The sequence below is a fragment of the Ictidomys tridecemlineatus genome, chromosome 2 (genome assembly GCF_052094955.1).
Source record: "Ictidomys tridecemlineatus isolate mIctTri1 chromosome 2, mIctTri1.hap1, whole genome shotgun sequence".
In the NCBI taxonomy this organism is placed as follows: Eukaryota; Metazoa; Chordata; class Mammalia; order Rodentia; family Sciuridae; genus Ictidomys; species Ictidomys tridecemlineatus.
Genome location: NC_135478.1, coordinates 28,005,546 through 28,030,708, shown reverse-complemented (window position 1 = coordinate 28,030,708; position 25,163 = coordinate 28,005,546). Strand labels below are relative to the sequence as shown.

Genomic DNA, 25,163 nt, shown 5'->3' with positions numbered 1-25,163 from the left:
TATAAACATAAAAGTACATAGGCCAAACACTTAATTTTCAGCTTTTCCTGGATAATAAAAGTACTTTTTACAGTGGTTAAGTCACATTAGCCAGTGTCCAAACTGCAAGGAGCGCCTCCAAAAAGAAAAAAAAAAAAAAAAATCAATTATGCTTTCTAATGGTAAACTCTACATGAGTTTATCTTTATATCATTTATTTAACCACAGACTTCATGGTGTAGCTTAATTCTATTTCCAGCACAAACCTGTGCCATGTCCAAGACCCAGGTGGCTGGCTGGACTTCTGATTCATTCAAGTTCCATACTAAAACCAGTGTCCCTAAAAATAAGTATTTGCCTCTCCTTTGGACTGTTTCTGAAAATCCTTTGATAAATCTTACTCCACAAACTCTCTTTAATGCAAATTAATTTCTACAAAGTATTAGTCTGTTGGCTTACAGTAAAGTTCATAACCCACTTGAATTAAATGTATGAAATATGATATATCAAGAACTATGTAATGTTTTGAACAACCAATAATAAAAATTTTAAAAAAATAAAATTTTAACTAATATTGTCAAATTCAAGAAAAAATTATTGCCAGCAATCTAGGCTACGATGCCAAAACATTTATTTTGGATTTTTGTAAATTCTTACATTTCAAAATATGGTATACCCATACCAACCTTGGTTCAAGTAAGTGAGTGTTTCATCATGTAGTTTTACTGCCGGTGATGTGGCAGCACACATCACATATTGAAAGGGTGGATGTTTCGTTTCACCATCCAATGGAAGGCTAGGATCTTCCTGCTTGAAAATGGGCAATGCCAACACATCACTGAAAAGCAAAAAATCAAAACTGACCTTACTTTGAGTTAGAATATTTAGAAGCACATAAACATTTACGGATTGATTCTTTTAAATTTTGAGATCAGAAGTGATACACAGAATAAAATAAGTGTAAATGCTAATCTGGCTCACCATAAGGACATTATTAAATAACCCTCCTCTAATGAGGGAGGCAAGATTAGGAGAAGTAAAAAAGTAGTAGCTGGTGCAGGGGCAACTACTAGAGCTCAGTGGCAGAATGCTTACTTAGCCAGCATGCACGTAGGACCCTGGGTTCCATGCCAATAAGACACTGAAAAAAAAATTTTTTTTAAAGCTTTAAAATTATTTTAAAATGGTAAACTTCAGATTACTTCTATGAGGGGATGGGAGAACACAAGTCAAGAATACATCGAAACCTGTTTTAAAAGGCCTATTACTTTTAAAAGGACTATTATTGTTGCCAAAGGTAGGTCACAGTAGCACCATGGAATTACAAAGACGCATTTGATTAAAATGGTACTTTATGAAAGTTGCTTGCTAGGCCTGGCTGATGCTCAGAATAAAGCTTCATGTCTAGTCCAACACAATGGCTTCTGGGAAGTAAACACTAGCAGTAAAACAGCTACTATTTTTTCTCCCAGGAAAACTTTTCAGAATTGACTAGGAAGGGTATACAGGGGTCTCCTGGAGCTTATTAGTTCTGAACCTGGTTGTTTTAACAGTTTTACTGATACAACTAATTTGCCATAAAGGGCATATTTTTAAAGTATAATTCAGTGGTTTTACTATGTTCATAGAATTGTGTGACATTTTCTCACATCAAAAAGAAATCTCATGGGAGCTGTGGCTCAGTGGTAGAGCACTCTCGCCTGGCATTCATGAGGCCTGGGTTCAATCCCCAGCACCATAAATAGATAGATAGATAAGATCCATTGACAACTAAAAAAAGAAAATTTTTTTAAAAAAGAAAGAAAAAAATAAATATCCAACAGCAGTCCCTCACCATCCCTAGCCCCCTAATCCAACCCCTGACAACTAGATCTATTTTGTTTCTATTGATTTGCCTCTTCTGGACATTTAATGCAAATGGAATCATAATTATATAATCTTTTGTGATTAGCTTGTTTCACTTAGCAGGTTTTCAAGGTCCATCTACGTAATAGTATGTATCAATACTTCACTCCTTTTATTGGTTCATTTCATTGTATAGACATACCATATTTTGTTATCTGTTCACTGTGTATGAACATTTGGGTTGTTTCCATTTTTTAGCTATCACAAATATGCCATAAATAAACTCTGATGTTTTTGTGTAGACATGATTTCAATTCTCTTGGGTACAAACCTATTAGAAGAATTACTAGTCAAATTATTTTCCAAAGCAGCTGTGCTACTTTATATTCCCACAATAAATGCATGGAGGGTGACTGCTTTTAAGATAATTTGCTGAGGTACACTTATATGCTGCTAACTTTTCCAGGTACATTCTTCAGTGAGAAGTAAAATAACAAAATCAGTAAAACCAAAATATTCAAATGAATAAATACTATGTCAACTCTAACAGCAACAACTTGTCTGAATGGTTCTTTTTCAACTCAGATACTTGGGTAGCTCATTTCAATTAAATTTAATTCAAAAACAAAATGTGGAAACAAATGAACTGAAAGAGAAACTCTAGGAAGGAACATTTTTACTTGCATTCCCCCACCTCATATACATTTCTGTTAAAGCTCTGCACAGATTTTTTTTTAAAGATACAAAATTATCTACTAATTTACTTCCTCCTTTTATTATACCCAGGCAAGCATCAAAATACTCCTAAAGACAGAAGACCCACACACTCAGCAAGGATCCTTACTCTCCCATGGCCCCCAACCTGCCCACAGGGTTCTCCTCATTGCTGTGACCTTAAGAGTTTTAGTCCACCTAACTTCCTACCTTGAGGGTGGATACAAAAAATATTTTCAGAAGACTTCAAATGTAGTTTTTAAATCAGAGCAGCTCTCTTTATAAAAATCCTAATAGCCAGGTGTGGTAGAGCATGCCTATAATCCCAGTGGCTCAGGAGGCTGAAGGAGGAGGTTCAAAGCCAGCCTCAGCCTCAGCAACTGCGAGGCACTAAGCAACTCAGTAAGACCTTGTCTCTAAATAAAACAAAAAAATAGAGCTGGGGATGTGGCTCAGTAGTTGAATGTCCCGGAGTTCACTATCCAGCACCGCCCCCAAACCCCCAAAATATCCTAACAGCCAAAATGGCTCTAGGATAGATGAAAATATACAGTGTATTCTTTTTTTTTTTTTTTTTTTTTTTTGTGTGTGTGTGTGTGTGTGTGGTGCTGGGGATTGAATCCAGCGCCTTGTGCTTGCAAGGCAAACACTCTACCAACTGAGCTATATCCCCAGTATATTCCTTTTCTAATTATTATTATTATTTTTTTTTAGTTATAGATGGACACAATACCTTTATTTTGTTTATTTTGTACATGGTGGCAGGGATAGAACCCAGTGCCTAACGCATCCTAGGCAAGCACTCTACCACTGAGCCACAACCCCAGCAGCCCCAGTGTACTCTTATATATATAGAAGTATTTTAAACAATCTCAAATCTCACTGAAAAAGAATGAAAGGTATGACTAAGAAAATTAATGAAAAATGACATGGTCAACAATTTTAAGATTTCAATGCTAACTGCTAAGTTAATGATCAAAATAAAAAGACTACAAGAATGGCTATTTATAGGGGCTGGGATTGTAGCTCAGTGGTAGAGCACTCACCTAGCACATGTGAGGCCCTGGGTTCGATCCTCAACACCACATAAAAATAAGTAAATAAAATAAAGGCATTGTGTCCAACTACACCAAAAAAATAACAACAAAAAAAAAAGAATGGCTATTTACAAATAAATTTACATATGGGAAATCAAATTTTCTACACTTCAGACCCTAGAAGAAAACCACATTTTTATTCACTTGTCTATAACCTTGATGAGCCACAGAGGAAATACCATGCACATGGTAGGTGTTAACTGATTCTGGAACAAACTTAACATAAAAATACATCAAGATCATTTGCTATTAAAATTCCAGCAGGCACAGTGGCGCACACCTGTAATCCTAGCAGCTTGGGAGGCTGAGGTAGGAGGATCACAGGTTCAAAGTCAGCCTCAGCAACTTAGTGAGGTCCTAAGCAACTTAGCAAGACCCTGTCTCAAAATAAAATATAAAAAATGGCTGGGGATGTGGCTCAGTGGTTAAGTACCCCAGTACCCCCCCCCAAAAAAAAAACCCCTACATTTATTTATTTGTCTGTTTTTATTTATTTTTGCTGCTTAATTAAAAAGAAAATGTATTCCAATCAACCCAGCAACCAGTGATCCTTTTCAAACAGAAATCAGTAATTTTGTTCCTCTGTACCCTCCACTAGCTTACTTTCAACTAGGGCTCTTACAAAATCATACAAGGTCCAACCCAATTACATATTCTCATCCCCCAGCTCCAGCTCTATCAGCCTCCTCACAGGCCTTTTTCAGGGCCTTTGCACTGACCTTACTCTCCTACAGAATACCCAAAAGGCTAATTTCATTCAAGTGTCATCTTCTCAGTAAGGCTGTTTTACAGTACTTCTCCCATAAACACTCTCAATTTCCCTTATCCTGCTCTTATCACTTTCCAACAATACAAATTATCTGTTAAAGTTTGTGTATCTCTAAGTGTATCACCACCCCCCAAATTTGCTTCTTCACTGGCATCTAGCACAAAGAAGCTCAAATATTTATTAAGTCAATGAAATGACTACAGCATTAAGAACCAATTCTTACTAAAATGGAAAACTAGGTCTCCAAACAGTTTAAGATTGCATGTTATACTGTCTCCAGAAAATATAATATTTCATTATTGAGTCATATGAAAGTCCTAACAGTCAAATGTTTTTTTGTAATCCTATAAATGGAAAGTATTAAAGACAGATTCTTGAAATGAACTAAATAATTAGGACTTTCTTCTAATTGAAACAAAAATTATACATTATGTATATCATGTGTTTCAAATAAGTAGAACATTTCTGAATAAAAACTTATCAGGAAGCTTCAACAGGCTTGACCCTAAAATACCACAAGAATACATAAAGGCAAGCCAGGTGTGGTGGTATACATCTGCAATCCCAGCAATTTAGGAGGCTGAGACAGGAGGATCACAAGTTTGAGGACAGCCTCAGCAAGTTAATGAGGGCCTAACCAACTTAGCAAAACCCTGTCTCAAAATAAAAAAACAAAAAGGGCTGGGAATGTGGTTCAGTGGTTAAGTACCACTGGGTTTAATGCCCAATACCAAACAAACCACCACCACCTCCGTATCAAACAATTCATTCATAAGGCAAACTGAAAGATCTACATGACGGCAAATTTCAACCCAGGTTAGCACCCAAAATGAGATAACACGGAGACATGAAAATCACAACAGGCTTGATTACATGGATATACAGCCAACTATGACGACACCTAAAATTGGCAATATAAGCTGGGGTGGGGGGACAACTAATGCTGGGAGACAACAATGTGACAGGGAAATGTCCCTGTATACCCTTTCATAGATTCTTTTTCGGTGGAGTGATACTGGGGATTGAATCCCCAGTGCTTTACCACTGAGCTACACTCCAATCCTTTTTATATTTTTTGATTTTGAGACAGTCTTGCTAAATTGCTGAGGGTCTTACTAAGTTGTTGAGGGTGTTCTTGAACTTGTGATCCACCTACCTCAGCCTCCTAAGTCACTGAGATTGCAGGTGTGTGCTAGCACACCCCCTTTCACAGCTTTTGAATGTAATGGTATGTATTAGTTTTCAAAAACAGTTAAAATTTGATTTTTTTAATGAAAAGATAACTAAAACATTAGGAAGTTAAATGATAATTCTAAAAAAAGAACCAAGATGTGAACAACAACATAAAGAACCGAATAAATGCTTAGTAATGGCAGGTACTAAATAATTTAGATCAACCTCTACCCCATTCCATCCCGCCCCCCCAGAACAAGAAAATAAAAAGCAAAGCTGCAATGTCACATATAAATTCTGAAATATAGGGGCTGGGGATGTGGCTCAAGCAGTAACGCGCTTGCCTGGCATGCGCGGGGCACTGGGTTCGATCCTCAGCACCACATAAAAATAAAATAAAGATGTTGTGTCCACCAAAAACTGAAAAATAAACATTGAAAAATTTTCATTCTCTCTCTCTTTAAAAAAAAAAATTCTGAAATATACTAACAAATACTGTGCTAATGAGAGTAAGGATATGGAATGAAAGCCAAAAAAGTATAAAAACTCAGAACAAGCCTGGGAACTCAAAACAGCTCTTCCCTAAAGACTCCATCCCAACCTGAGGACAGAACCACAATCTGTGCTGTGGTTTCGGTGGCCTTATGAATCTAAGATATCCACGTATCCACTGTACTGGACTGGAAAGAGTTAGACTCCCAGCGTACAGGTGCAGAAAAAGCTGCAAGCTTTAGCAAAAATTTCCAGCACAGTTAGCTTTTCCAGGGTAGTCCAGGAAACCATTAAATTTGTACAAAGGTGGTCCCACAAAGGTAGGATTCTCAAGGGTGGGACAAGCAAATGAAAAGCCATGGGCATCAAATTATTCCAAGTAATTCTGCAATGCCAATATCAAAAATAACCAGGCATAAAAGGACAAACAAGACTCTAGGAATAAGAACTAACAGCAAAAACAACAGATGGTATATACCCGTTCCAGATTCTGTCTGCTGGTATACAGTTCTTTTCTGCCACTGTTGCAGAGGATTAGAGACCTGAAAACTACATACAGGCTTCTTGCTAACTGCAATCTTGACAGGTTGCTCCAAAGAGAAGTACTGCTGGGATACTAAAAGAGTAGGAAAGGGAAAGTCAGCTGCAAAGGCAGGCTATGGCACACATTCTAGCTGCCAGAGATTTCAGGGGAGCCACAGTTATGCCTCCAGGAGCAACCAGGTAACATGTTCTTCCTCCCCCAACTTTCCAGCACCTTTGCTATCAAAGAATTCACCAAACTCTGCTGGAAACATCTGAAGTGATTTCTTTTTTCCTAATTGAATGATATAGACCACCAAAGACTTCAGATGTCAGAATTATCAGACCCAACTATAAAACTGTTTACCCTATTTGAAGAAATAAAGACAAGCCTAAAAAGATCTAGTGAACAGGGAACTAAAGACAGCAAAACTGAAAAGGAACAAATAGAACTTCTACAATGGAAAATAAAAATTGCCAAAATTAAGAACTCAGATTTCTAACAGCTGCTCAAATAAAACTGAAGACTAAATTTGGAAAATTGATTAGATAAAAGAAGTTACTCAGACAACAGCACAAAAAGGGAAATGATGGAAAATGCAGACAAGAAGTTAAAAGGGAAAAATGAGAAGGTTTTACATTAAATTGCCATACCAGTAGAGGAAAAAAAATGAAGCAGAGGCAATATTTAAAAAGAGATAAATAATGAACAAATTTCAGAACTGATGAAACATGTATCAATTTACTGATTCATGAAACCCAATGACCAAACTAGAACTGTGTTGAGGGCCACAGCTGAGTCAGGATGACGCTTATCTTCAGAAGGGAGTGGTTGAGAGGTGACACCAGCGAGCCATTGAGATGATGATGGTTATGTTAAGCTGTGTATTCAATTGTATATTTGACCTTTACTGCAATAGGGCGGTTCTTGCTGCCTCGCCTCTGGCGCCCCCTACGATGGAGTTCCCGTGGAGTTCTCCAGGGTTCAGAGAGAGAATGCTTGCGGACCCCGGGGAGGGTGAGAGTGTTCCGGGGAGCGTGTGTGGAGTGCTGGTGGAGTTCGGCAATGAAGAGTTGCTGTTTTGAACCTACAGGTGCTTCGTGGTGGCTCAGTTATTTGTGCCCAGCCAGACTTCGCCAGAACTGAAAAGAAATCCTCATCTCAATAAAATTGCAAGGGAATCAGCTGAAACTGAGCCCAGGAAGGAGGAGTAGAGTCCAAATAGCTACTACCATCAAGTCCTCTAGGAGAAGATGGAAAAGAAGGAAAGAGGACGGGTATGTTGTAACTACTGAGCAGCATGAGGGACATAACCGTCAGCCAAGGTTAATTTCAATTAAGATAATCTCAATATTCTCATGTTTACTAAATAACGTACATGAGTAGTCAAACATCTACTCATTTAAAAAATAATTAAAACCTTCATAGTGGAATGAATCAGACATTATGAACCTACGTGCATATGCGATTACATGACCTGTGTAATTCTACATCTTGTACAGACAAATGAGAAGTTATACTCCTTATATGTACAATGTGTCAAAAAGCATTCTAGTACCATATATAATAAAATATACAATAGAATAAAATAATTTTAAGAAATATCTATTTTTAAAAATATTTTTAAATATTTATTTTTAAAAAATAGTTATAGTTGGACACAATACTTTTATTTAATTTATTTACTTTTATGGGGTGCTGAGGATCAAACCCAGGGCCTCACACGTGTTAGGCAAGCGCTCTACCACTGAGCCACAATCCCAACCGTGAATAAAATATATTTTTAAAAAGGAATTAAAATCATTAAATCCAGACTGTATTCCAGGTAAGCTTTACAAAAACTAGCATATAGTCCCTTCACATGCAAAACAAAACTCCAACACACTTAAAACTAACACAACTTATATTAATTTTTTAAAAAAAGGAAAGGCTACTCAGCAGGCTGATGTAGGAGCATCTCAAGTCCCAGACCAACATGGTCAACTTAGCAAAACTCTTGTCTCAAAAGAAAAACTGTAAAAGACTGTAGGGTACAGTGGTGCATACATGTATGTAATCCCAGCTACTAAGGAGACTGAGTTAGGAGAATCACAAGTGCAAGTCAGCCTCTGCCACTTAGAGGCAAAATAAAAATGAATTATATCAACCAAATAATACTGCTATATTGAATGTGTGTATGAATATTCCACAACAAATCCCACTGTATGTACAACTATAATGCACCCATTTAAAAAAAATGGAAAAATAAGTAAATAAAAAGGGATGGAGACATAGCTCAGTGGTAAAGCACCCCTGGGGTCAATCCCCAATTGTGGGGGGAACGCTGTGGGGGCAACTAAGTGCTAGAGCACTTATATGTACAGGCCCTAGGATGAGTGCAAAAAAAAAAAAAAAAGTGAGTATAATCCAGCCATAATGGAGCATGCCTGTTATCCTACAAACTGAGGCATGAGGATCACAAGTTTTAGGCCAGCCTCAGCAACTTAGCAAGGCCTTAAGCAATTTAGTGACACCTTATCTCAAAATAAAAATTTTAAAAGAGAGTTGGGATGGACCTCAATGGTAAAGTGCACCTGAGATCAATCCCCAGTTAATATAAAACAAAACAAAAAGTATAAGAAAACCATTACCAATCTTGACTAAGAGTAGTGATAACCAATTTCTGAAAATTTGGAAGCATTCTCTATAGAATCTATAAGACAAACTAAGATTCAAGTTCTTGGTGCCTCTAAATAACACTGCATTGAAATCCTTGACAGCTCACAAAGACAAGAAAATTAAACTGAAGAATTACACAGCAAGAAACAAATCTATCCTTATTTAAACATACTAATTATACAGAAAATCTCGGTCTTAAAAATCATGAGAACATGGGCTGAGCAGTAGCTCAGTGGCAGAGTGCTTGCCTAGCATGTGTGAGGCCCTGGGTTCAATTCTCAGCACCACATATAAATAGATAGATAGAAAAAGCAAAGGTCCATCAACAACTAAAAAAAAAAAATTAATCATGAAAACCAAGAAGTTCAGCAAGATCCTACAAAGAGGGGGAAAAAATAATGAAGATCGAACAATGACAGAAAAAAAGGGGGGGGGGCATTGCTGACTGATTTTGCTCCTATCCAAAAAATCATATTCTCCTTAACTCTGAAACTTCTCAAGTACTAGTGGTAGGATGCATAAGAGTGCAGTAGGAAAGACTGGAAGGCAAGCCCCAGTTCTAGAGCCTCAAATCCCAGCTCTGCCATTTGTTGAGCAACATTTTACAGGCTACTTAATGTCTCTGAGCTCTAATAATTAGGTTGTCTTAAGGAAAACTCATGTGCAAAGTGTGTGATCCCTTAGCTGACGTAGCAGCTTTTTTGTGGAACATCATTTTCATTTGAAGGAGCTAATTAGTCAAACCTGGGTGTCTGACAAAAATTTCCTTAAAACAAAGTGAGCCTATTATTTAAAGGAAAATAAATTAATCATTGTTGCCAAAGATACAACCTAAGCCTTCCCCTATGTACTTTCTCCAGTAGTCATATAAAGGAATTCAATTTTTTGATAATGTATGATAAAAACTATCAAAATCTGGAAGATCTGCATAACTCAGGAAATTGTTTTCCAAATGACCAACACGTGCATATTTCAAAATTATGCAGGGTAAAACATCCCAAATGGCAGAACAAGTCCTGACTATAACATAGTACAAGAAATACACTGATACAGTTTCAGATTCCACAATGCAGCTAAATTTTAAGAAACTACCACTTACTTATTCAGTACTGGGATAGCATCTAAGAAGAATATCCACAAATATCTGAAAGGGCTATTAATATAAACTTCGTTTTTCCAATCACTCATCTATGTAAGGTTGATTTTCTTCATATATGTCAACCAAAACAACATTCCATTCAGATGAACTGAGACAAAGTAACCTGTAAACTTGACACCTGTAAACTCTGACTCTACTCAAAACCATTGCTAAGGGACTGGGCTTAATGGTAGAGTACTCAGCATGAATGATGCATCTTTCATCCACAACACACACACACACACACAAAATCACTGCAAATCATTGCTAAAATCATACAGATCCTTTGCTTTAAAGGAAAAAAAAATGTTTTGGTTCATTTCTGTGGTCCTGGGGATCAAACCCTGGGCCATAGGCATGCTAGGCAAACGCTCTACCACTAAGTTACATCTCCAATCCTGCATACTTAAAAACAATAGTTTTGACAACTATGGAGTGTCAAAATCATATAAGGTAAAAAATGGCAGGATGCAGTGGCATATGCCTGTAATTGCAGCAACTTGGGAGCGTGAGGCAGTAAGATTGCAAATTCAAGGCAGGCCTCAGGAACTTAGTGAGGCCCTAAGAAACTTAGCAAGACCCTATCTCAAAATTAAAAATAAAAAGGAGTGGTGATGTAGCTCAGTGGTTAAGCACCCTGGGTTCATTACCCAGTACCTCCTCCATCACAAACAAAAAAATGAAGAAACTATTCAGGAGACAAAATCTGAATACAATATGGGATCCTAGACTGGAAAATCAATTAGAAAAAGCAAAGAAAAAATTTTGTACTCCAGGTAACAGTACTGCAGCAAGACCAATTTCCTAATTTTGAAAACTGTACACCAGGTATGTAAGTATGATAAGCTGGGTAAAAGGTATATGTGTGAATATTCTATTTCTATAACTTGTAAAAATTATTTCAAAATAAAAACTATTTTTAACTTAAGAAGTTCAACTACCAATACGTAAGTGAAAAAAAAAACTAGTTTCATTATAGTTTGTGTCAAGGCAACATTTTCATAATCTCAAAATATCCAGTAAGTTAAAAATTTTAAAAGAAAAAGACATTGCTGAAGTTAAATAGTTTCATATCCATTTACTACATCTGTCCCAAAGCAAGCAAAGTAAATACTGTGGAGCTTCTTTTTAAATTAAATTACAGAACCTACAGGAAAAAAAAAGAGAGAGAGAGAAAGATAGATGAAGCATCAGCGGCAAAGGCTTACAGGTGTGTCCTGACAAACTGACAACTGCCATGTGATGAAACATAAAGTTCATGAGATCCTATCAATAAACTGCCAAGTTTCAAGCAGACCCAGTAGAAGGTTATAAACTACACTCAATCTTTGGAGTCGGGATGACACCTTAATTGTAAAAATTTAATACAATAAAGATCTATGGACACCAAGGCAAGATGGCGCACCTATTATCTCAGTGGCTCAGGAGGCTGAGGCAGGAGGATCCTGAGTTCAAAGCCAGCCTCAGCAACTTAGTGAGGCCCTAAGCAACTCAGTGAGACCCTGTCTCTAAATAAAATACAAAATAGGGCTGGGGATGTGGCATAGTGGTTCAGTGTCCCTGAGTTCAATCCCCAGTACCAAAAAGAAAAAAAAAAGATTTATGGACAAACAATGGAATGTATGTAATTTAGCCAAAACAGTTCCTAGTATACATAAAGATAAATTCTTGAATATACTAAGATTTTAATACTTAGCAAATTCTTTCCTGAAGCAATCAAAGTACATTATTAGAACCTGTATTAAGAACAAGGGTTGGGGGGGATGGAGATGTGGCTCAAGCCGCAGCGCGCTCTCCTGGCATGCGTGCGGCCTGGGTTCGATCCTCAGCACCACATACAAACAAAGATGTTGTGTCCGCCAAAAACTAAAAAATAAATATTAAAATTCTCTCTCTCTCTCTCTCTTTTAAAAAAAAAAAAAAGAACAAGGGTTGGGGGCTAGGATTGTGGCTCAGTGGTAGAGCACTCCCCTAGCATCGGCAGAACCCAGGTTCGATCCTCGTAAAAATAAAGGCAGTGTGTCCATCTACACCTAAAAAAAATAAAAATAAAAAAAGAACAAGGGCTGGGGATGTGGCTCAAGTGGTAGTGCGCTGGCCTGGCATGTGTGCGGCCCGGGTTCGATCCTCAGCACCACATACCAACAAAGATGTTGTGTCCGCCGAGAACTAAAAAATAAATATTAAAAATTCTCTCTCTTTCTCTCTCTCTCCTCTCTCACTCTTAAAAAAAAAAAAAAACAAGGGTTGGAGCCCCCAGTTTGGAGGTCCATACCTATTATCACAGCAAGATGGGAGGCTGAGGCAGGAGGATTATAAGTTCAAAGCCAGCCTCAGCAACTTAGTGAAGCCCTAAGCAACTTAGTGAGATCCTGCCTCAAAATAAAAAATAAAGGGCTGGGGATGTGGCTCAAATGGTAGTGCGCTCGCCTGGCATGAGTGCGGCCAGGGTTTAATCCTCAGCACCACATACAAACAAAGATGTTGTGTCCGCTGAGAACTAAAAAATAAATATTAAAAAAATTCTCTCTCTCTCTCTCTCTCTCTCTCTCTCTCTCTCTCTCTCACTCTCTCCCTCTCCCTCTCTCACTCTCTCTTTGAAAAAAGAAAAAAAAAAAATCTTTTTAAAAAAATAAATAAATAAAAAATAAAAAGGTCTGGCAATGTGGTTTAGTGGTTAAGTGCCCCTGGGTTCAATCCCCCCATACAAAAAAAAAGGGGGGGGGTTTGGCATGCTATGCACAAGCACAAAGGCCAAATCTAGGCAGACTGATTCTGTACACCTATGAGCTAAGAATGGTTTTAATATTTTTATTTAAAAAACAAAATAGCTGGGTGTGTGGTGGCACATGCCTGTAATCCCAGTAACTCAGGAGGCTAAGGCAAGAGGATTCCAAGTTTAAGGCCAGCCCAGGCAACTCAGCATGACTCTATCTCAAAATAAAATAAAAGGGTTGCTCAGTGATAGAGCTACTGTGTCCAAGCCCCAGTACCCATCCCACCCCGCTCCAAAAGCAAATCAATTCAATATTGAACCTAAATTCTGAAAACTAACATGCTACATATTATAAACTTCATGTGAATAATTAAATATAAAGAAATTTGCCAGGTGGTCTAAAAGATCCTCTTGGAAAGTTGTAATAAATTTTGTTTTTTAAAAGTCATTTGGTTATCTGCTTTCTAATCCACAAAACACACATGATCCAGACTTCAAGTTACAATGGGTTTCAGCATCCATTCAGTGAGGGGCCAGTCAGCCTTCATCTAAGATGGTAATGCCACTGATTGGGCCCTGAGACTAATCACTTAATCATCTATAAGCACTGTCCAAGCATTTATTAAACTGATAAGTACAGATAGTACTCTTGATCATATAGCCAAAAGGCTGAGAAGAGATCATTGTCCATAGATTGGTTTAGAAGGTTTGCAAGTTTCCTTATCCATCTCTCGAACCTTGATACTATAACCAAGATTTTAAATAACAGTTATGATCTACCTCATTTCAAATAAAACTTACAGCAGCTCATATTTCACATATAAGTGTGTTCACAGAACATACAAAAATGAAAACAAGACACCCCCAACACACACACCCCAAATAGGGAAAGAAGCAAAGATGATACCAGAAATCACCTTTGATTTACCCAGCCTACATCGTTCAATACTAATACATATTCTGAAGTCGCATTGGGAAAAACCATTTCTTTTATTTTTCCCAAAAGCTGAGGAAATTTGGCAGTCTTAAGAAACACCTCATTTTAAGTCATCCAAAAAAGCAAAGACAGAATACTTCACTTTAAAAGAAAAATGAAAAACTGCCTACAGAGTAAGTTTTTATCAAGAAACTATTTTGCCAATAGATTCCTGATGTTTACTTCTTGAACTTGAAAGAGAACAAATGGAAGAGGAAAAATGAACTTTACTTCCTATTTGGTACTAGAGGAGAGAATGAGAATTCGGCTATGGGCAGTTCCCAGAGCTGGGCACCAGGACTAGGTTTAGAAAGCCAAAGTATAATTAAAGAAAGACTGCAGCACCGAAAGCCTTCCTTAAGACTTTTTCCTTGTCAAGTCAATTTTGGGATTTCCTTTTTGAGAATCTCAAGTAAAAGGCCTTGAATTGGATTTCCCAGACCCAAATAATGTTTAAAAAAAAAAAAAAAACTAAATAAGCTCCTCAAAAATGGAGTTCACCTTCCAAGTCACTTGAAAATTTAGATTAAATGACAAAACCAAAAACATTCCAGGGAAAAAATTTTCCAACAAGGAGTGTCATAAATGACAGAATTACAAAGATGACAAGCATTACTTAAGAACAAGGTCAAGTAAAGGCTGATTATCAGCAAAATTTTACTTCCTTTCCATAGAGAAGAAAAAAACTATACAAAGAAGTTAATGATATTAAGTTGGCTGATTCACCAAAACAAAGTTGGTTCATCTAAGACCCTAGAAAACAAAAAGCTCAAAATAACCTTTAGTAAGTCAACTTTTCAGCAGCAAACTTTCATCTTACTGTAACTGAGATGCAACTAAAAAGAGAAACATACTGAACTTGTTTCATGTGCCCCCTTTGCCTTGACTTAAGTTCAGGGTTTCAGGTGGAGTCAAGAAGCCGTATTTCGACTTGGAAGGCACTAATTCTAGTACTCCCTTTTGGGGTGATTCCATGACTTTCAGTAGCTCAATTTCCTCAACGCCTGAAACAGTTCAAAAAAATAAGCCATCTCATCTAGAGTTCTCAAGTTACACAACTGAGGCGCTGGGATTGTGGCTCAGGGGTAGAGCACTCCCCTAGCATGGGCAGGACCCAGGTTCCATGAAAATAGAACCACATGAAAATAAAGGCATTGTGTTGTGTCCATCTACACCTAAATAATTAAATATTAAAAAAAAAAAAAAAAAAAAAAGCTACTGCAGGGAGATGAGGTGCCAAGTTCAGAGAGAGAAGCAAAGACCAAACCAGAACCAGAGAGTGGTGACCACTCAGTTTAATATGATTTCCACCACTTGCTTCCACAATCCAAAAATTCTCCAACTTTTTCAGTGTTCTTTATAGATGAAAGTTTGTCTTTAAGATTTAAAAGGCAAATTACTTCAAGGATAAGCCCCCACTATTCTAGGATAGCTAACCCAGAATTCTTTCTTCCTCAGGACTTTTGTGCTCCCTGTCCACTTGAGCTGCAGTGAGATGTATAAAAGCTGAAACAGTAGAGCTATTCAAACGCATCAGATGTTTCTCTAAAGAACAGACAACTACACTTAATTCACGTTAATGATAAGCTGTTAAACCACTGATTACACTTTTGAGTGAATTTTATGATACATAAATTATTTCAATAAATCCGCTAAAACAGGTTCCAAATTAATAATATATATATATATATATATATATATATCCTTCAGAATAAAGGGCAGAGACTAAGTTCATATCTATTTCAATCTCTCAAAAGTAAACAAAATGAATGACTACTGGTACAAACAGCAGAGACAAAACAAACTATTGTTTGTAATGCAATCACAGCATCTTTAAGCTCTCTTCATGTGAAAACAGCTTGAAAGAATCGTACCCAAAATGAGACACCTCACTTTGAGACAATCAAAAACAACATAACGAAGTCAATGTGCTTTTTCCCTCTACTGTTACTTTTTCACTTATAATTTACTATTATAATACCAAATGATTAAAATTGCAGCCAGGAAAGACTACAATGTAGGACAACAGAGTAGGAACTGATACAAAAACGTTGTAAAGTATTTTCCAACTGTGCTACCTTTATACAGTGTATTCCAGGTTCAAGGGACTTGTAAATCTCTTGTAGAAGGAAAGGAAGCCCCTTCCCCCACCAACCCAAGCCATCTTAACAGCGGGGCGTGTTTTACAACAAAAATGAAGTCCTTAGGAGCGGTTCCCTGGCCAAAGCTTGCGGGGCCTCCCTCCCTCACCTGCTAGGTAGAGAGGCCTGAGGGGCTCCAAGGCCCAGACAGCCACGCGGCAGGACCCCGACCCCGCGGGCAAGGAAGCCTGGGCACAGCCGGACCCAGCCCCGCTTGACAGGGCCCCAGGGTCATGCAGACTTCACCCCAGGAAAGAGGCTTCCGCCCTCCCGCAACGCCCAGGTACCTCATGCTGTAGGCGCCGGCGCCCAGCTCCTGCCCGATGCCCGAGAGGCTGGCGTCGAAGTCGTGCACCAGCCCAGACTCGATCACCTCGTCCATCTTGAGCACCCAGGCCATCTTCCGGCCTCGCCGCCGCCCCGCGCAGCGCGGCCTCCGCGTCCGGGGCGAAGGGGCCCGAGCTCCGCGGGCGCGTCCTGGGGGAGGGCGCGGGTGAAGCCTCCGGCGGCGCGGCGAGTGGTCACCAGCGGCAGCCCGGGAGGCGGCCGAGACGAGAGCGGCCGAGGCCCAGCTGGCAGGGCACAGCGAGCCGGCGAGCAGTTGCAGCGGGAGCGACCGGGCCGCCGGCAGCGCCTCCCTCCCGCGGACACCGGCCCCGCGCCTCATGCCGCCACCACCGCCACCGCCACCGCCACCCGCCCCCTGCGCCGCTCGCGATGCAGCCGCCGCCGCCCGCCCCGCCCCGGGGCCCCGGGTCGCATCCCCCCGGACTGCGCGGGCGCGGGAGCTCAGCCCGCTCCGACGACCGCGCGGGGGCGAGCCCCAGGCACGCCCGTCACCCGCTCCCGGACCTCGACCCCCGGCCCTGGGCCGGCCCACCCGCCCAGGTTCTAGCGCCCCTTCGCCCCGGCCAACCCCGCCGACGCCGCTCCGCCGGCCCGGACGCTGGCTTCGGTAGGGATCCGGCTCGGGCTCACTCGCCGCTTCCGCCTCCTCCGGCCCCGCCCTAACCCCGCCCCCGCGTTCGCTCCCAGCCCAGGTCCGCCCCGCACGGCCACACGCTTCGGGCCACTCCCCGCGCCTCGCGGCTGAGGAACTGCCTGGGCAGAGCAGCGCGACCCCGCCCACGGGGCTGGGTCGCGGTTACTACAGCCTAGACCCCTCCGGGTGCAGCAGCCCAGGAAGAGGCGGTACCAGAAAAAGGTTCCCGTTCCCGCCCCATCCAGAGAGCGAGATGATTGATAGACGAACTGGGCATTAACAAGTGCCTAAACAACGCTCCCATAAGTCTCTGCGCCGAGCTGAATAACCAATCAAAATGTTTTTCCGCCTCGGCGGACTAGAGGACTAAATTTTCTGCTAAATAAAGAGTTCATTGGACCGCACAGGAGGAAGCTTTTCGAGGCGCTACTTCCGGAACTTCTCAGCTCCTCTTGGAATATTTCCCGGTAGTCTCTGCTTTTACTCTCTTTACCAAGGGAGAGAACGATTAAAGTCACATATGGAAAATGGGAGACTTGGTGTGCAGAAAATCTTGATTCGCATTAGACTCAGCCAAACAACCCTCCCGAAAATGCTCGGGGAAGTCTTCTCCACGAGCTGTATTGCTGCAAGCAGGAAGAGAGCCTTAGTTACACTAGGGTTTTGGCCGTAGTAACCGCAGGCATTCTGTGTTGACCTTACAGCACCGGAGCATTAGGAAGCGCCACCGTAACCTCTCCGCTCCTCAGAAGTCCCTGAAGATCTCCCTATGTGCTCAACCTAGACACTCGTCACCCGGACTGAAGCACGGAAATTTCTTTCCCAAAGGACGAAAGAGGGAATAGGCAGAGGCTGGTTTTACAAAAATTGCATGCAGATGAGAGCTCAATACCTACCCAAAAGCACAAGGCCTGGATCGCGCCCATTTTCTCCAAATAAGGCCCAGATGCCAGAGTTAGCCCTCTGCCCCAATTCGCCAGTTCAAGTGAGAAAACAGTTTAACTAAATTTCAGCCTAATAAAACTTGCTTTCGGCCAGAAAAAAAAAAAAAATCTTGCAGAAATGTTTTTTCTATTTATAAAACATTTTTCTAATTATTCCATTTTACTACAACTTCTGAAATAGATACAAGTTAATGTCTTAACAGATGAGGAAATTCAGGTGCAAACAAATGAAATGATCTGCCCAAGGTTGCACAGGCCAGATTTTTTAACTAATCCAGATTTCTGGATTTCAGGCCAAATCATAGGCCAAGATTTCAGAAAATTCCGTTTACCTATTACAAATTTGCACAACCAATCAGGCAGTCAGTGGAAACACTGTTGGACTGTCTAATCAGGGTCTCACTTATGACTACATTACATGAACAAATTAAATGATGTTGCCTCACTTCCATAACCTACTCCATAACAAGATTAGCCAGATCTATTATTATTAATTGTTAGAAACTATGGAGAAGTAGGATGGGGAATGTTCCTACTCTGATTCTTGTGATGAGTATAATAGTGTAAACTACAATCAATTTTTAAAACCAGCCTGTACCCTATGAAAGTACCCAAGCACACATTTAGAAGTAGGGCCTCATAAATCTAAGAAAGTACCAATAATCTCTACTCAAGAGGTTAGAAAAATAACACAGACTATTGATTCCAACTTCAGAGCTATCTCAGTAGCTGAGGGAAAAAAAAAAAAAAAGAAATTGATAGCTATGAGAAGCTAATGGGAAACAAAATATAAAAGACTCCTGAAGTGATCAAAAGTGGTTGGGGCCTGGGGTTGTACCTCAGTAGTAGAGCACTTGCTTAGCAGGCGTGAGGCTCTGGGTTGGATCCTCAGCACCACATAAAAATAAATAAATAAAGGTATTGTATCCATCTACAACTAAAAATTAAAAAAAAAAAAAAAAAGTTGTTGGATCTCGGGCTGAGGATGTGGCTCAGTGGTTAAGTGCCCCACTAGGTTCAATCCCCAGTACCAAAAAAGAAAAAAAAGTGATTAGATCTTAGCTGGGTATGGTGGCTCACGCCTGTAATCCCAGCAACTCCAGAGGCTGAGGCAGGGGGACCATAAATTCAAGGCCAGCCTCAGCAAAAGTGAGGCACTAAGCAACTCAGTGAGACCCTGTCTCTAAGTAAAATACAAAATAGGGCTGGAGATGTGGCTCAGTGGCTGAGTGCCCCTGAGTTCAATCCCTGATAACCCCTACCACTCCCTCATACCAACCCAACACCTAACTGCCTGAATTAGGACCCACCATGCTCTGATTCCTGAGCGCCCCCTCCCATAAAGTCCCAGAACTCAAGTCCCTTTTGCCTCTCTCTTGTATAGAGAGATGGCCTTTATTTGTCAGCTTTGACAAATAAAACTCTTGTGAGTATTTCTGCCTGGTCTCCATCTTTCATTTCTTGCTCGCTCATCTCCCAGTTTCTCGATTTCCTTTTAATAACAACTAAATTTAACGATAAAACTGATTCAGATTTGACACTACTGAAAACATAATAAGAAAAATCAGAAGCTCTGTTAGAAGGAAATATCCAAAATAAGCCATGGAGATGGAGCTGCGGGTGTAGCTCAGTGGTAGAGCACTTACCTAACACAAGTTAAGTTCTGGGTTTAAACCCCAGTGCCACATTTAAAAAAAGAAAGAAAGAAACATGGAGAGACAAAGAAATGGAAAATACAGATAAGTAAGAGATATTAAAGTACTTTTATTAGAGCCCCAGAAGGAGAAAAGTACAAGAACATGGCAGTATTATTTGAAGAGAACTTCCCAGACTAAAGCAAAAGATCAATCCACTGATTTGTGAAACCCAACTGGGAAGCAGAGAAAGTTAGACCTACACACATTATAGCAAATCTGCAAACAAAATCTAAGAGATAAAATCTTAAAAGCAGTGATTAAAATAGATAATTTAACTTTCAAATATATAGACTACAGCTGACTCTTCAATATGAATCTCAGAAGCTAGCATAGAGCTGGGGCAGGGGCTCAGTGGTAGCACACTTGCCTAGTATGTGTGAGGCACTGAATTTGATTCTCAGCAGCACGTATAAATAAGTAAAATAAAGATCTAGGGGCTGGGGATGTGGCTCAAGTGGTAGCACGCTTGCCTGGCATGTGTGCGGCCTGGGTTCGATCCTCAGCACCACATACAAACAAAGATGTTGTGTTCGCCGAAAACTAAAAAATAAATATCAAAATATTCTCTCTCTCTCTTTCTCTCAAGAAAAAAAAGATCTATCAATAACTAAAAAAAAATTTAAAAGAAGCTAGCATATAGTGGAAAGATACTTTCAAGGTGCAGAAAGAATAACAGAAAACTTAGAAATTTTCACCAAAAGATAAATATCTTTTAAAATTAAAGATAAAGAGGTAGGGATGTGGCTCAGTGATGGAGCACTTGCCTAGCATGCACAGGGCCCTGGGTTCAATCCCCAGTACCGCATACAATAAAAAATATAAATATATAAATTCAGGACTGGGTTTGTGGCTCAGTGGTAGAGTGCTTGCCTAGCATGCGTGAGGCACTGGGTTCAATCCCCAGCACCATATAAAAATAAACCAAAAAAAAAAAAAAAAGGTATTGTGTCCACCTACAACTTAAAAATACGCACGCACACACACACACACACACACACACACACACATATGTAAAGTTAAAGATGAAGGGCTAGGAGTTGTAGCTCGATAATAGAGTGCTTGCATAACATATATGAGACCCTGATTTTGATATGATCACTGCAAAAAAAAAGGATCAAAGATAAATGTGTTTCCAGATGAAGAAAATATGAGCAGACATAGATTAAGGCAAGTATAAAGGATGGTCTTCAAAAAGAAGGAATATGACACGAATTCCTAGGATTGCAAAAAGAAATGAAGAATAAGGTGGTAAATATGTGAATAAACTTAAATAATAAACCTTGATTGCATAAAACAAAAATAATTGGTTTCTCAACATTTAAATATATAAACCATTAGAACACACAGCTCTTCTGGCTCTAATTTGCTGTGGAACAAATCACTCGGGTAACACAGGTACACCATTATCTTGTCTCATGGTTCTATGGTTTCATTGGGCTTAGCTTGGAGATTGTCACTCAGGCCTCCCATGTAGGTGCAGTCATGAGGCTGTGACTAGAGATGTAGCAAAGACTCCAGCACTCACAAGACTATTGCTGGATGCTTGCTGTCTACTGGGACCTCAGCTGGGCTGTTGAATGCCTACACATGACCTTTCCTCACAGCATTGTAGCTGAGTACCAAAGGCAAGCATATCAAAAGACAGAAAGTAGACACTGCAAGTTCTTAAGGCATAGGATCAGAAACTGGCAAAGAATCTTTATTCTATACTTGTATTCTATTAGTTAAGCATTCACAGAATCAGATTGATGAGAAGAGTCAAAATCCACTTGCTGGCCACAAAGGTTTTCCATTCTTACCACATGTAAGATACGCATTACCCCCTCCTCCAAAGCCATTCAAATTTCTCATTCCATAATAGCATCAAGCACAAGCTAGGGCCCGGAATTTGTAAGATCCTAGAGGAGGGGAGACTCTTTAACTCCTTGAATGATTCCTCTCCATATGAAGATCTGTGAATTAAAAAGTCAAGAGACCTGCGTCAATCACTGCCATATACATCGCATGCAATGGGGGAAAGGCAGAGAAAATTTCTATTGATAATTCCTTTCAAAGAATGGTGTTAAACAAAACTCTAGAGACTGAGGTTCCTCCGAAATACATTGGTTTAGCTTCTAGATGTTAGATAGAAAAGGACCAGGTCCTTGGACAAATTCTATAGCTACCAGAAGCAAAATAAGAAGGAAGTTGAAGATATGTCTGCCAGACCTAAAAGCCAAGAGCATTTTTATAACAAAAATTGGGGGAAAGGAAAGCATAAATTGTTTACCATTGGTCTGCATTGATTATAGATAAGAGGGGCAGGATAATAATGCAAAGACATTTGGGGGATAGAAGGACAGTCCTTGAGGAGAAGTACTTGCTACTCCTGGATTGGCTGGGATTAACAATCCAGAAAGCTCAACATAAAACAGATGACAGTGGTCAACTGCCTGGGGTTATAAGGCAAGATTTCAACATACAATCAGGAATATGGAATAGTCTTTGGTTGATTTGGCCTACAGCTGTTAAATAATTAACCTCTTCTATGTCTCCTCGCCTCCATCCTCCACACCTTATGGTTAAATTTAAGGCATCTCCGAATTTTTCTTTTCTTTTAATATTTTTTTTAGTTGGACACAATATCTTCATTTTTATTCAAAAGTTGTACCGACACATGTTCTTGAAATAAGACATTTTCTAATTTATGTGGTGCTGAGGATCAAACGCAGGGCCTCACACGTGCTATGCAAGCACTCTACCACTGAGCCACAGCCCAGAATTTTTCTTTTATCAGAGGAAAGATGGAAGGCATTTGTCAGTTGAAAGTCCATAGAATTTCTGAAATTCAGTTGAGTAGATGTTGGTAGTTCTTTGATTAGGACTCTCTTATTTTCTGGAATTCTCTATTTCTTATTTCTACCCACTGGACTTTTGATTCCACCCTCTGAATTATCCTTCCAGTTCCATAAAAAGTAGCACAGGTTTACAGGTGAATAGTTTTCTCAGCTGTTTCCTATATCTGAAGTCCTCTTTTCATTTTCTATTGTCTGTCCCTTTGAGTCCTAGCTGATACAATTTGTTTTTTAACATTGTGGGGATTTTGTGACTTCACTGTTAATTATTCCAATAGACAAAAATTGTACCAACACATATTCTTGAAATAAGACCTCTTCTAATTTTGGATCCATGAAGATAATGCCTGAAGATTTTTAGAAGCCTGCTGGGCACAGTGATGTACCCCTGTAATCTCAGCAATTTGGGAGGCTGAGGCTGTAAGGATCACAAGTTCAAGGTGAGGGGCTGAGGTTGTGGCTCAGCGGTAGAGCGCTCGCCTAGCATGTGCAGGTCCCTGGGTTCCATCCTCAGCACCACATAAAACTAAATGTTTGGAATAAATGTATTGTGTTCAACTACAACTAAAAAAAAAAATAAAAATAAATTAAAAAAAAACAAGTTCAAGGTGAGACTCAGCATCTTAGGGAGACCCTCAGCAACTTAAAATAATAAAATGAAAAGGGCTGGGGGATGTAGCTTAATGGTAAATATATGAGGCACATGCCTAAAGTCTCTAGAAGCTCTTTTGTTCATTTTCCAGGGTCACTGAAGTACCACTTTCTGAGGTCTTAACAAATGATTTTATAGTTCTACCCTTGATTGAATCTCTTCTGGGAATTTTTGTTTGTTTGATTTTTGAGACAGGGTCTCATCATGTTATCCATGTGGGTCCCAGACTCCATGGCTCAAGTGATCCTCCTTGCCTCAGCTTTCCAAGCAGCTTGTACTACAGGCACATGCTACTGTCCCTATTTAGAAACCTTTTTTTTTTTTTTTTTTTTTTTGGTACCGGGGATGAAACCCAGGGGTGTTTAACCGCTAAGCCACATCCCCAGCCCTTTATTAATTTTTTATTTTGAGGCAGGATCTCTCTAATTTGCTTAGGGCCTTGCTAAGTTGCAGAGGCTGCTTTGAACTTGCCATCCTCCTGCCTCAGCCTCCTGAGCTGCTGAGATTACAGGCATGCACCACCACACCTGGCTAGAAGCCATTTTTGAATTTGAAAATTTCTTTTCATCTGGAGAGGGAATGAGAAACAATTTATCAATCATTTATCAAAACCCTCAAGAAATTCTTGCTCCTTTATATTTCCTCTTTTTCTTAAAAACTGAAGTGTTCCTTTTTTTTCTTTTTTCTTTTCATCTCATTCCTCTTCTTACCAGAGTTTTAAACCAGAGGCTGACTCTGAGATTCTCTGCAAATCAGACCTGGTCACTCCCTCCAAAAATCCAAACAAAAAGTAATGGGGAAAAGGAGGAAAGGAACTTTAATTAGTATAGCTACACTAGGAGACCAGCATTTCCAGCCCTGTCTTCAGGGGTAGTGATGTGAGCTCCCAGATTATAGACAAGGAGGATGAAGTATGCTGTCAAGTGGTCTTGGTCAAACTGTGGGTTGGTCATTATCTTAGGATTGATCAGGCAGTGTGAGGTAGAAGCAGGGGATCAGCTGCAAGAAGAAAGTTGGGGTTTCCCAGGTGGAGGAGGGTAGTTTCAGCTCCTTGCAAGATGTTTATCATCAACCCAGTTGTTTCTAGAATCCAAAGTGGCTGACTCAGAGCAAAAGAGATGGATGCAAAATGTAGTCAGAGATACTGTTTTTTTTTTTTTTTTTGCTTGCAGTCCCAAGAGTCAGTGCTTGTTGCTCAGTGGTAAGCACTTGCCTAGCATGTTTGAGGCACTGGGTTTGATTCCCAGAACCACATAAAAAAATAAAAAAAGTTATTTAAAAAAAAAAAGAGTCAACGCATATAGCAAATCAGCCTCTAAATCCTTTGAATCATGGAAAGTAGGAAGAAGCCAGATGGTACTTTGAAAATTCTTCTTAACCAGATCCTGACTTCATTAGTTCAATTTCTTTTTTCCACATTATCCAAGGCAGCTGTGCTGCCAAACTTGCTACAACTACATAATAAGGACTACCTTTCCTCCAACTTCCAATAACATTTTCCTTATTTTCTTTAAATCCCAAACTGAAAACTCCCATAATCTCCTCTGGGATTCCATTAATATTCTCCTCAATGCTTTTTAGGTCTTTAGGACCATTTTCTTTGAGGATTTTCCAGCTTCCACTGCCTGGTTCCAAAGCCAGACCCACAGGCTTTATATTTCTGTTTTGGCAACATCTGGACTCCAGGTACCAAAACCTGTTGCTATAGTTTACTGTCACTTACAATTATGTAATAGATGACTCAAAAGCTTAGCAGCTTAGAACGATAATGTTACTGTTACTGTTCTTGGTTGTAGGGATTGACTGCAGTCTCCCAAGAAAATCTCACCCAGG

The 25,163-nt window shown here is 39.8% G+C and overlaps 2 protein-coding genes and 1 long non-coding RNA gene across 9 annotated transcripts in view; 2 read left to right on the top strand and 1 right to left on the bottom strand.

The window, feature by feature from the left end:
* Fbxl2 (F-box and leucine rich repeat protein 2) overlaps nucleotides 1-11,130 on the top strand; it is a 138,606-nt gene extending 127,476 nt beyond the window's left edge. The window contains exon 19 of the mRNA XM_078038217.1: nucleotides 7,686-11,130. Coding sequence (XP_077894343.1) covers nucleotides 7,686-7,760 — 75 coding nt within the window. The 3' untranslated portion in view covers nucleotides 7,761-11,130. The remainder of the gene's footprint in view (nucleotides 1-7,685) is intronic.
* Ubp1 (upstream binding protein 1) overlaps nucleotides 1-16,905 on the bottom strand; it is a 52,144-nt gene extending 35,239 nt beyond the window's left edge. For 4 of the 7 annotated variants that reach the window (XR_002484828.3, XR_005735830.2, XM_021731862.3 and 1 more), the window contains exons 1-2: nucleotides 16,509-16,905; nucleotides 666-817 (exon numbers count right to left, since the gene is read on the bottom strand). Coding sequence is in view for 4 of the 7 variants with exons in the window: in XM_021731862.3 (XP_021587537.2) it covers nucleotides 666-817; nucleotides 16,509-16,888 (532 nt within the window). In the remaining 3 variants the exon portion in view is untranslated. Of the gene's footprint in view, nucleotides 1-665; nucleotides 818-1,074; nucleotides 1,121-16,508 lie in introns of all 7 variants that reach the window. The other 3 variants (XR_013434367.1, XM_005317331.5, XM_078038216.1) reach the window with 2 other exon arrangements.
* On the top strand, nucleotides 16,878-18,586 carry LOC144375047 (uncharacterized). Its single transcript, XR_013434370.1, has 2 exons — nucleotides 16,878-17,670; nucleotides 17,908-18,586. It is a non-coding gene; the product is annotated as an uncharacterized LOC144375047 (long non-coding RNA).
* The last annotated feature ends 6,577 nt before the right edge of the window (nucleotides 18,587-25,163 follow it).